The sequence below is a fragment of the Apiospora hydei genome (genome assembly GCF_038363865.1).
Source record: "Apiospora hydei strain CBS 114990 chromosome Unknown utg000008l_segment0_segment0, whole genome shotgun sequence".
NCBI classification, from domain to species: Eukaryota; Fungi; Ascomycota; class Sordariomycetes; order Amphisphaeriales; family Apiosporaceae; genus Apiospora; species Apiospora hydei.
In genome coordinates this window covers 3,194,833-3,206,724 of record NW_027117367.1, presented here as the reverse complement: position 1 = coordinate 3,206,724, position 11,892 = coordinate 3,194,833, and the positions used below count along the sequence as shown (strand labels likewise).

The window sequence follows — 11,892 nt, the reverse complement described above, 5'->3', positions numbered from 1 at the left end:
AACAACCGGCAGCGCCTTGGGGGAATATGTCATAGATGGCCCCCCGCACTGCCTAGTCGTGAAGTCTTTAATGACTGAGATTGAGACCGTTCAAGCAAACTGACACCACATAGCAGCATATTGATGTGTTGCCGCCATGCCATCGTCTCGAGCTGCAGAATCGCCTGCCCCTTACGAGTATCCGCAAGAGACCCGCGAACAAAGTATGCATTGTTGTCTACTTCAGTTGTTGGCCCCTGAAGGAATGTCCCCGCTGATGAGACGTGAAAGTGCAATATGCGAACCTCGAAGCGCTTGACATTTCAAAGATGGAGCAGCCAGAAGGCCAAGCAGCTCTGGCGAAGCAGGTCCTTTCCTTCATCAACACAAATGGTTAGTGCGTGACTGGGTGATTATGTGGCTCCTCGACTGAACGAACGATGCATCGAAAGGCTTCTTCCTGGTAACTGGCCACGGCTTCTCGGATGAGGAGATCCGGAGACAGTACGCGCTCTGCCGGGACGTCTTCGAGCTGCCCCTGGATGAGCGGCGCAAATTCGCGTGCGACACGGCCAAGGGCGACTTCAGGGGCTACAAGGAGCGCGCCAACGACAAGGACATTGTGGAGATGTACAACATCCCCAAGTTCACGCCGGAGCACGAGCGGCCCCATCCCCGGCTCGTCCTTGACCACCTCGCCGAGATCAAGGACTTCTCGCTCCGGATCCACAACAACTTGCTGTTGCCGCTGCTGCGCCTGTTCGCACACGTGCTCGAGCTGGAGGACGAGGACTTCTTCGTGCGGCGGCACCGGTACGAAGCCGAGGGGCTCGAGTACCTACGCTACATGAAGTACCACCCCCGCCCGGCCGCGACGGACGCGGCCGAGTTCGGCAACATCTGGACGCCCGGCCACTCGGACTACAACACCCTGACGTTCCTGTTCCACCAGCCCGTCGCGTCGCTGCAGGTGCAGACGCCGCCCGAGGGCCGGTGGCGCTACGTCCGGTCGCGGCCCGACGCCGTCGTCGTCAACATCGCCGACGCGCTCGAGTTCTTCAGCGGGGGTATCTCAAGAGCACCATCCACCGCGTCGTGCGGCCGCCGCCGGACCAGGCCGACCGGCCGCGGCTGAGCCTTATCTACTTTGCGCGACCCGAGGCTCAGGTTGTGCTCAGGCCGGTGGCGAGTCCGCTGCTGCGGCGGCTTAGGCTGCAAGACCAGACGGAGGAGTTTACGCGTGAGGTCACGGCTGAAGGTAAGCGCTACAGCAAAGGGTTCATACGGCCAGCAAGAGGATTGACATGCTGATGACGGAGTTTTATAGAATGGGCGCGCGCAAGGATTGCGAATGATCATAAGTTCAGAGTGGGCGAAGTCAAGACCAGAGAAGGCGAGATCATTGCTGGCGTCAGCCAAAAGTTCTACGACTGATCTTTTGGAGGCAAGTAGTCGTGTTTGGTTGAACTGTTAAAAATTCGCTCCCGATGGGATGATATGACTTTTGGTTGAGAGGCTGCGTGTGTGTAGGTTCATGTAACGGTCGTCACAGGTGGCTTAGGATCTACACTGGTATTCCTAATAATCCTGGTTATACGCATTGCGAACAATTGCTGGTTAACTTTGACGTATGTTGATTGAGGTGGGTGAATTTGTTTCTGCTGGCCTGCGCTGGTGTGGGTCGAAAAGCAAAAGAACCAAAAAGTCGAGGTGGGTGAATGAGGATTCTGGCCCTTGACCCCTTAATTGTTCCGCGACAAAGCTGACTGGGTATTCCAGAAAGACTAGGCGAAAATAGGCGTTCCGAAAGTTGGTCATTTATTCAGCAGCTTGGAGATAGATCAAGGTTGGTGCAAAAATTGTAAGCCGCCAAGATGTGCCCCCCTTTTGCTGTGCATATCATGCAGGCAGCATAGAAGTCCATTTATCGTACCCGGAATAGATATCCTTACACTATCAGCACTCATTGCCTCGGAAATACGATATGGACGGAGAAAATGAAAGCAGCAGTGGCACCGATGCCATTGTGGCATCATCCGCTATCTACGCCACGCTTCCAGAGGCAGATGCTATCAGGCTACTGGAGCTGTACCCCGCATCCCAGCATGGCATGCCCCTCATAGGTAGGATTGTCGTTACCACGCTGCGAAGCTGTCGCGATGATCTGGTAGACCGATATACGGCCCTCTCGTACGTATGGGGAAACCCAGTACCGACGGACTCCTTGACCGTTGACGATGGCCACGGGGATCTAGGGATGACGTCCAATCTCGCCACAGCGCTCCGTGACATCCGACACGCATCCGTCAGTCTGACACTCTGGGTCGATGCGATATGCATCAATCAAGGAGACCTTACCGAACGCGCCCGCCAAGTTCGCATAATGGGTGAAATCTACGCCACGGCCGGGTCCACGATCATATACTTGGGGTCACCAGCACCTGGCCTTGAGGTTCTGTTTGAGACGGTTCAGGCCAAGGCAAATGCGCGCCTTGGGATCAAAACTACCGTCGAGACGGAAATCCCTCAAACCCTGGCCCACGCAATTGAGCAGTTCTGTTCGTACGATTGGTTTGGACGTTCTTGGGTGTTTCAGGAGCTGGTACTCTCCAACGACCCCCGTGTGCAGTGCGGCCGGATGCGAGCACGCTGGACGGAAATCTTACAGATCGTCACCGAGACTGCTCTGGGGGCTCAGGAGGGTTACTTAGCGACATCCAGCAGGCTGCCGAGAGCTATGGACGAGACACGGGGTTCGAGCAATCCCAAACACCGGACCATGGCGAACCTCATCCGAGCGCGTGCTGGCAGCTATGCCACAGACCCGCGGGATTACTTCTTTTCGCTCATGGGTCTAATGTCCGACCAGGGCAAGGTGGGCGCATATTTCCAAGTAGACTACCGCCAGGCCGTCCGAGACGTCTACGTGGCCGCGGCCACCTACGCCCTCGGAGCCATGGGCCTGCCTAACCTTCTCGGCAGCCGATTCGACCCCTTGTGGTCTTCCGTGCCCACGCCGACCTCGCCGCTGCGGGCGGCGCTGCCCAGCTGGGTGCCGGACTGGTCCATCCAGACGCCATGGACGCCGGCGTGGGCCAAAGCCGAGGAAGAACGACTGGAGGGCTCGGCCAGCTCCTCTTTTCTTCCTTGGGGTTCCAGCCCCATGGTTTTTCGCGGCAGACTGACACTACCGGTAATCCAGTGGCAGTGGCGAGAACAGAGGAAACATGGCATACCCCCGGACTTGGACCGAATTGAGGAGATAAGCGCCATCTTGGTCCGGGGGTCCGAATACCCGATAGCGGAGTTCGAGAAGCTGCACGTGGGCTTCTTGGAATTAAGATCTGCAATCCAGCCGGGAAACGTCTATTATCTCCGGGACGGATGGGTTCGTCCGCTCGGTGCCGTCGTACTAGACCAATTTCCTCATGATTTCTCTCTCCTGGTCCCGGAACGGGACGGCATGGAACAGGACCCGCGTCTGAGGGAGTGGTACCCAGAGCGCAGCCAGGACGCATACAATGACCACAGCCTCCCTCAGGGCCGACCGACATGTCGTCTAGCACTGCTCGCCCTCGGGCACTTGCACGTGGTGCCCGCCGACACCGCCGTTGGCGATTTCGTCTTCGACACGATCGACCTGGGGCAGCGGGCGGGGCGGAAATTTGTCCCGCACGACGGCGACTGGGCGTGCTGCGTCGTCGGGCGCCCTCTTCGCCCGAGGCCCGGCGATTGCGATGACGACGACTACGAGAAGGAGAAGGAAGACGCGGAGATCGCGCAGCATATGGCCAAGGTATGGGGGGAGAAACTGCAGGAACTAAGAGATCAGGTCAGCCACGACGGGGTTACCTCTCTCTCGGGTCTGGAGGTGCACGAGCTCTTGCACCCGAGAGATATCAATGTGCATGCGGACCAGTTCGCCCAGGTTCAGCACTTCCGGCTGGTTGGCTTCAGTCAAGCGCAGCCGGAATATAATATGAGGACGGTGAAGATGGCCCGCGGCGTTGCTGTAATCCACTGAGTCATCATGGTATGTAACATGGCTGAAGACGCAGGCATGTACATAAAATGTCAAGACAGCCTGCTAAATGCGTATCTCACCGGACACAATGTGAGTCCAATGTAAGTTCCGCATTCCGATCAAGTTGGTCCTGGTGGCATGATCAGCACATGCACGCATCTGCTTGCAGTAGGCTGGCCGCTGGTGGGGCGCTTGTCGTCCGAAGGGCGAGCGCGGCAGGCAGCCAGTCAGCCCACTTGCCCGCCAACCGCGTACTGACAGAACCCTTGCCCCGCCAACTGCGCCCTGGATTTCTATTTTATTCAACCTAGTGCCCGCCCAGCCCTACTGTCGCTGTTGCTGCCGATCCATTCCAGGACTTCCAGGACTTCAATCGTAGCAGTAGAAATCGCTCCTGCGCTCGAATACTTCCCGGCAAGACGAGTATATACTAGCAATGGCTGGCGACGCCCCTGATGCGCCGCGCGCGAAGAAGTGCCTCGGCGTCGACTGCGACAAGGATGCCGGCGATCTGCAGTGCCCGACCTGCCTGAAGCTCGGCGTCAAAGACAGCTTCTTCTGCTCCCAAGACTGCTTCAAGAAGAGCTGGGTATGATTTTTTGCCAATTACTACCACGTCATACGATTGGGAGAGATCATTGGAACTGACGGGTAGCATTGTTATTTGTCCTTGAAAAGAGCCACCACAAGGCCCTCCACAAGTCCGCCCAAGGCAAGCCGCAAGACGCTTTCCTCCACAGAATCATAACCCCGGGGCTTGTCTCTGACCCGGACCCCATTACAGGCCACTTCAATCCCTTCCCGACGTTTACCTTCCCGCCCGGCACCGTCCGACCGGTATACCCTCTGTCGCCGAGGCGCGTCGTCCCCAAGTCCATACCGCACCCCGACTGGTCCGAGACCGGCATCCCGAGAGGCGAGAACCGCCTGAGTAGATCCAAGATTGACCTACTCGATGCAAAGGCGCAAGATGCGATGCGCAAGGTCTGCAGACTGTCGCGCGAGGTACTGGATATTACAGCGGCCGCCATCAAGCCTGGAGTGACCTCGGATTACCTCGACGAAATCTGCCATAATGCATGCGTCGAGCGGAATGTGAGCGCGACCAACCCTCCGCGCGCAACTTTGTTCGCCTCTGACGTCAACTGCAGTCATACCCTTCGCCCTTGAACTACAACAACTTCCCGAAATCGCTCTGCATATCGGTGAACGAAGTCATCTGTCACGGCATCCCCGATCAACGAGCCCTTGTCGACGGCGATATCGTCAACCTCGACATTTCCCTGTATCACGAAGGTTACCACGCCGACCTCAACGAAACATACTACGTTGGTGATAAGGCCAAGGCCAACCCAGATGCTGTGAGGGTTATTGAGACGACGCGGGAGGCTCTGGACAAGGCGATCGCAATCGTTAAGCCCGGCACACCCATCCGAGAGTTCGGTCGCGTCATTGAAGAGCATGCCAAATCCAGAGGCTGCAGCGTCGTCGCCACATGGGGCGGTCACGGTATTCATACCGAGTTCCACCCGCCGCCTTGGATCCCGCATTACGCCAAGAACAAGGCCGTGGGTGTCTGCAAGCCGGGCATGGCCTTCACCATTGAGCCCATCCTGACGGTCGGGAAACCGCGCGAGGTCTACTGGCCGGACAAGTGGACCAATGCGACGGTGGACGGCAAGCTGAATGCGCAATTCGGTTCGTGCGCCCAAAAGTCCCTTATCTTATGATCCTTATCAGCTGACACACGTCCCAGAACACACCTTGCTCGTCACTGAGACCGGAGTCGAGGTTTTGACGGCGCGAACTGCGAGCTCTCCTGGGGGCCCAATCCCGATGCCAGCCAGTGCCACTGGCACGTCTTAGCCGTAGTTTGGACAGCCCACAACTACGATGAACCAACCGGGACGGCCAAGTGGGTGTCCACGTTAGATCAGATTGAATACATACACCATCCGGGCCGTCACCTGCGTTATGAAGATACCCTCGGACGAAGTCCAAATTTCACATCTTGACACCGCGATAGGCGCAGGAGAGCGGAACGGCACCTTTCAAATGCTGATTCCTGGCACTGGCAGATGTTTGGAGAATAGATTAACGAACACGCGAGGATCTGGCTCGAGCTGGACCTCAATGTCGTTTCAACCCCACTGCACGTCAAAGAAAGTAACGGCACCTCGTGCAACCTCGTGGCTCGTGGACTAATGGACGTTGTTATTCATGGATCGGGAGACGGCATGGCATCCCTTTCCTTTCCGGCGTTTGTTGGTCCTGGATGCGACAGTGGGCGTCGGTGCGCAATGGCGGCTGCTTCCTGCCCCGCCATCGTCTCTGTATTGGTTTCATCGTCGCGGTGAACTCGTGGCCGGCGTAGCCCTGTTTTCGTCAATTGCCCATGCACGAGTGATGCGATGCTCCGTATTGAAGCTTTCACTTGCTGCCTCTCCAAGGCCAGCCTGCAGTGTGATCGGTAAGTACCCGAAGTATTCTGATTTGGCAAGCTCCTCGCCTCGTTGTGATCAATCGTACCGCAACGAAGCCCCGCTGAAGGCGTTGAGGCGCCGAAACAACAGTTGCCTAACACTATAAATTTGGAATCCATTCACCTTACCCACCAAAAAGAAGATTTGCAAGGAGGGACCAGGGATGTGTCTAACGGCCCTGTGAATGTCGGCTGATTGCGGGTCAGTTACAGAAACACCTGCCCCTGGCCGCCAGCTAAGCGAGGCAACCAAGCCGCAATTAAGATTGACCTCATGCCCAGTCGATGCCGGCCAGCAAACCGAAGAAAAACAAACGCAAGATCTGTCTGTCCATGATGGTCGTCCTTCGTAGATCTTCTCTACGTACGCAACCATGACACCGGTCTTCGCCCTTTGGACTTGGCTCTTCCCGCATCTGCTGCTGCTGGCGCAGCTGCTGCACTGCGTCGGAGCCACTGCCTCTGCGGCTGCCGCTGCGGCTCCACCGTCAGCGTCGCTCGGGAACACAATTGAGGCCGACCTCATCTTCCCGCACGAGGACGGCCGCTACACCAACTCGCCCAACGGCATTCCGGTCGTCATCAACATCCAGAACGCCGACGCCGCCTCTCGCTTCGGGTTCAAGCTGAGATGGCAGCTGCTGGAAGCGCCCACCCGCCGCGGGGAGGTCTCGGTCATGGTCGGAGGCGGACCTTACCCGTCGCTCAGGCCCGGCGACACGCGTACCGACGTCAACGCGACGGCGCCGACTAATTTTCCTTGGGCCACCACCGCTAAGATCACGGGACAATTGAATCCGGGAAACTACACGCTCCAGTGGAACCTGGGCATCGTGCCCTACTGCGAGTTCGGCGAGAAAACTGCTAAATACGAGTATGGACACGAAGTGACCCGGGGGTTCTCAGGTTCGCCATCGCCGACGACGCCGAACTTTCTCCACCGCGCTCTCTTTTATCGGAACCTGGGGCTGGCCGCAACGGTAGCGACGTACTTATAGGAGAACGCGAAAGAAACGGAACTGAGAACGTCGGCGACGGCAACAACGACAACTGTCCAAGTCTCATGGGGGTGGTGAGCTACGTGTCGACGTCGCCCTGGAGCCGCGCCGCCGAGACGCAGCGGTGGCCCAGCGACCCCCGCTGGTCGAGGGTGCTCAACGCGACGACGGGCGTGTGCGCCGTCACGGCGAAGCCCACGTTCACGCCGGGCCCGTGCCGCGCGACGGTCGATGCCGCGTTCGAGACGAGCGTGTTTAATCTGATGGGCTGGCCGCTGCCGGTGACGCGGACGACGACGCGGACGTTGACGCCTACGCCGAAGGCGACGTTGAAGACGTCGTCGAGACCGGTGTCCACGCCGATGATGACGTCGAAGGCGTTGATGAATGCGACGACAGTATCAACGCGGAAGACGAGGTCAACGCTGAGGGTGACGTCGACACCATTGCTGAATACCACGACAACATCGACGCGAAAGATGTCAACACCACTGCTGAATACGACAATATCAACGTCGAGGACGTCAATAACAACGCCGGATAGGACAACAACATCGACAACTTCAACTTCAACGCCATCATCAACATCGACGATGATGACCACACCGACACCAACGGCGGAGAGAAAGCATATGGACAACAACAACATGCTTCCCACTGAGACTGAGACGGCGACAGCACCGGGTGCTATAAACAATGCCGCAACAGCCACGATGGACCCTGCCATGTTACCCCCTGGATTCGTTAGCTTGGGGACGTCCTTATCTAGCCTCTCTGGCCAACACCTCGCGCTTGCCTCGGCTGTGTCCGCAGTGCTGCTGCTTCTTTACATCTAATTATCTTTACTTAATCATATTTTTATCACAATATCATCATCAATTGGCTTTTATGGCCGTGCCACTAATTGTTGGGCCCAATCAGTCAAACTCGTAATTGCATTAACGCTCTATCTCGCACTGTATTGGACAGTGTAGTCCTTCCTACAGACGATCCCCTCCATCTCCTTCTGCGACTTGTGGAGGATGAACTCCTCGCTGTTCGAGTCCGGCGACATTGTCGTCGTCGTCGTCTCGGCGTAGAACGCGGCCGCCGAGTGCGACGTATTGCCGCTGTCTAACTCGCGGTGGTGGGGGCGACGCGGCGGCGGCGGCGGAGTCAACCCGCCGTCGCGGTGCACCATGGTAGCCGGCGAGCTCGCCTCACTGCTGATCTCGTTAACTCCTACGACGCCCGAGTCGCGATCATCTCCGTCCAGCTCCAGGTTCTTTGTCTGGAGCTCGAACTCGTCGACGTTGTGGCTGCCGAGACGGGTGCGCCGCTTGTTGGGCGCGCTGCTGCCGATGGTCTGGAGGCCGTACTTGCCGCGGCCTTCTGGGTTGTACTGCGGGTACGACTTGGCGGACGTCGAGTTCAGCTTGAGGACGCGGCCCAGGAGGGGGCGGAGGAATTGGGCGCAGGCGGCGATGATGCCGATGTTTAGTTGCAGGCTGGGGCGGGTTAGCGAAGGACTCCAAGCTGAGCATCCGTTCCATTAGGGAGTGGGGGGCGGCTTACTTTTGCCAGAAGTGCACCCAGTAGTCGCTGCAGCGAGGACCATGTTAGCAAACATTCCAAGCGTTCTTGGGCTGGGGGCATACAAGGTGTTATCCGGACTTCCCCCGGTAGTTAACATGAAGACGGCTTTGCATATTCCGGCGGCGATTGAGCTGTCAGATGCTCAAGTTAGTACTCAGAACACGACATATAGCGAATCCAATAAACATACAAGTATCCCAAGTTCAGGATCCCGATCACGTAAAGCCGGAGGCGCAGCTTCATCTTCAAGTTCCAGACGATGGGGATTGGGAGGACGCCTAGGCATATGTCGGTGAAGATGTTGCAAGCTGTTGAGAATGATTGTCAGCAAAGGGGTCGAGTAAGACTGATTGAAGGTATGGGGAACTTACATATGTTCCAGTACGTGAGATTGAGGAACAGGTTGAAGTCAAAGCACCTCGGATCGAACGGGTTCATCCACTGGAACTCCCACCAGCCCGAGTAGGGCTTGCAGTAGCTGAACAGCACCACGGTGGCCTGGATGGTGTAGAGTACCACGAACACGATGATGGCGTACAGCGAGTACTTGTACCACCTGATCTCGCGGTTGAGCCGCATCAGGCTGAGCGCCATGGAGACGCGCAGGAAGCCCATGGCGAAGCCGTCCGTCATGACGGTCTTCCAGAAGCTGATGTGCTCGAAATGGATCCGCTGCTCGGGCGGGATCGCTGGGCCGTGGCGGCCGAGTCCGTAGGGGGACTTGGAGGCAGAGGCATATCCAGGAGCCGAGGGCGATGAGCTAGGTGGTGGGTGAGGTTGTGTTAGTGCGCGTCATTGTTGATCCAACAGGGTCGAGGGTGGATATAGAAACGCACGACGGAGAGAATAATGAAGCCATCGTCGAGACCGAACGACTTGACCATGAAAGCCCGGACGTAGGTGCGCAGCGCCACGAAGGTCAGGGCGATAAAGTGGAAGACGGCCACGACGCCGACGATCCGGCCGGCATTGCTCGCTTTAGCGTAATCGGAATCGGGGTCGATCTGTGGTGGAGGAGGAAGAGGGGGCACAGAGGGATCCATGGATGGGACCGTGTTGGTTTGTGCACGGAACAGGTAAAGGAAGGTCTTGGTTCGATCTCAGGCAAGTAACATACTATGTCCTCTTCGAGTCACCTGTCATGTTCGATCTTAGTCGCTGGTTGTGGGCATGTAGCTCGCGTCGATGTGGAAATCTTAAAAAAGAGAAAGGGGAAGGCGCATGTGGCGATCGTAAGCCCATGATCGCGTGGGGACATGGGGATGTTTAAGACGGCATACTACCGAAGCACGAGCGGAGGATGACTAACGAAACATGTCCCTGGCAAAGGAGGGAAGCCAGGTGTTTAGGCCGAGTCTCGACACACATGGAGAGAAATGCAGACCACCACGATAGCGCAATGAGCAGCTGGATAAAACTCGTCACAATCAGAAAATGTCTTTCTGGTAGCAATCTCGTTTCGGATACTCATCACAGGAATTGGCCACCGCCCTGCGTCCAAGGGCCGAAGCAGAAGTGCTCCAATCCTCAGGCAATACTACACACCTGCCTTCGGACAATGCCAATAGTCTGCCGGCGACGATTACCTAAAGTGTGGCTATAGTCCAACTAGTAATCGTTCACTCGAGACGATGAGAAAGGAGCGCCTTCCAAACCCGATGTTCTGGACTTTGGGACCTCTGATAACAGCGGAACGTCTCCAAACCTTGGGGACGCACCTCACGCAACAACCACGCAATTTGTTTATGCAGTGCTACCTTCAAGGCATCTTGGTTCAGGCGTGATGAAACGCTGGGTGGCGGCGCAGGGCTAGATACTGGGACGCGTGCATGGTCGAATCAGGAAGGAGGGAAGAGTTTGGTTGTATCAACCGCCGCGGCCCCGTATTGTTCATACATATGTACGCGACGGAGATGAAATTCTTGCTGCAGCTCCTACATCTAATGAGTGATATGAAGCGCAGCAGGGAGTACTACTGCCGCAACTGCCGCTACCACGAGTTTGCATATTCATGTGTGACGAGCGCAACACGGGCAGGCCAATCACAGGCTGCAAGTCCTCCTCGCCCATTCGTTTATCTCTATATATCTAGCGTGTTGCAGTTGTGGCTGTTTCGGCTGGCTGCAGGCAGACAGGAACCATACATACAGGAACCGGAACTTTTCAAACTGCCTGGACCTGAACCTGGACCTGGACCTGGACCTGGACCATGGGCTTCTACTGGCCTTACCGGGGAACCAACCCCAGCAGCAATTTAGTTATCTTCGAGAATGAGAATATCCCCGATCCAATCAGTCAACTCACAGGTCTCTTCACTTCCCCTCCCAGTTCGATCCCATCATCATGTCGTCTGTAAAAGGCAACAAGTGACTGATGAAAAGAATAGCCCACCCTTATCCGACAACCGCAGAACAAACTTTGGACATCTTAGGAAAACGGACCGCATTTCGAGAGGGGTATATCCGGGATGGCGTATTATTGACCCAGGTAGCAGCCCTACGAGGTTGCATTCACCCCGTAAGGCTATACCCCTCTCGGCCATCGACCCAGACAACAGAACTCTTGATTGGTTGGATATCCAGAACAGGGAATCTGAACCAAACTTCGACAATGGGCAGGGGCCAGTTCCGGCCTGCCGGTCCCCCTCTCAATGCTTGGCATTGCAACTCACACTCTTCGAGTCCAAACCCGCCCCAGGACACTCGCTCCTCGGAGGCCGAACGCTGCAAACGGCAAACCCTTCATCGTTCGTCGCTCTCCTAGTCTCCCTCTCGAGCAGCTGGTCCGTTCATTGTTGCAATCGTGGACGGAGTTGAGAGTGGGTTCCTTACTTT

The 11,892-nt window shown here is 56.7% G+C and overlaps 6 protein-coding genes across 6 annotated transcripts; 4 read left to right on the top strand and 2 right to left on the bottom strand.

The window, feature by feature from the left end:
- Window positions 1-136: 136 nt before the first annotated feature.
- PG997_011573 (uncharacterized protein) lies at window positions 137-1,413 on the top strand (the record flags this gene model as incomplete). Its single annotated transcript, XM_066815888.1, has 5 exons — window positions 137-203; window positions 271-372; window positions 432-1,009; window positions 1,042-1,237; window positions 1,307-1,413. The coding sequence occupies 5 exons, from the start codon at window positions 137-139 to the stop codon at window positions 1,411-1,413; spliced, it is 1,050 nt and encodes a 349-aa protein (XP_066665178.1).
- A 550-nt stretch (window positions 1,414-1,963) lies between these two features.
- On the top strand, window positions 1,964-4,003 carry PG997_011572 (uncharacterized protein; the record flags this gene model as incomplete). The annotated part of the gene is made up of 1 exon (XM_066815887.1): window positions 1,964-4,003. The coding sequence occupies one exon, from the start codon at window positions 1,964-1,966 to the stop codon at window positions 4,001-4,003; it is 2,040 nt and encodes a 679-aa protein (XP_066665177.1).
- Window positions 4,004-4,439: 436 nt separating this feature from the next.
- Window positions 4,440-5,869, top strand: PG997_011571 (peptidase M24- structural domain-containing protein; the record flags this gene model as incomplete). Its single annotated transcript, XM_066815886.1, has 4 exons — window positions 4,440-4,592; window positions 4,682-5,098; window positions 5,155-5,701; window positions 5,760-5,869. 4 exons carry the CDS (start codon window positions 4,440-4,442, stop codon window positions 5,867-5,869), a joined length of 1,227 nt encoding a protein of 408 aa, XP_066665176.1.
- A 990-nt stretch (window positions 5,870-6,859) lies between these two features.
- Window positions 6,860-7,483, top strand: PG997_011570 (uncharacterized protein; the record flags this gene model as incomplete). The annotated part of the gene is made up of 1 exon (XM_066815885.1): window positions 6,860-7,483. The coding sequence occupies one exon, from the start codon at window positions 6,860-6,862 to the stop codon at window positions 7,481-7,483; it is 624 nt and encodes a 207-aa protein (XP_066665175.1).
- A 79-nt stretch (window positions 7,484-7,562) lies between these two features.
- On the bottom strand, window positions 7,563-8,132 carry PG997_011569 (uncharacterized protein; the record flags this gene model as incomplete). The annotated part of the gene is made up of 1 exon (XM_066815884.1): window positions 7,563-8,132. The coding sequence occupies one exon, from the start codon at window positions 8,130-8,132 to the stop codon at window positions 7,563-7,565; it is 570 nt and encodes a 189-aa protein (XP_066665174.1).
- A 297-nt stretch (window positions 8,133-8,429) lies between these two features.
- Window positions 8,430-10,101, bottom strand: PG997_011568 (Integral membrane protein; the record flags this gene model as incomplete). Its single annotated transcript, XM_066815883.1, has 4 exons — window positions 8,430-8,970; window positions 9,249-9,366; window positions 9,430-9,818; window positions 9,932-10,101. The coding sequence occupies 4 exons, from the start codon at window positions 10,099-10,101 to the stop codon at window positions 8,430-8,432; spliced, it is 1,218 nt and encodes a 405-aa protein (XP_066665173.1).
- Between the last annotated feature and the right edge of the window lie 1,791 nt (window positions 10,102-11,892).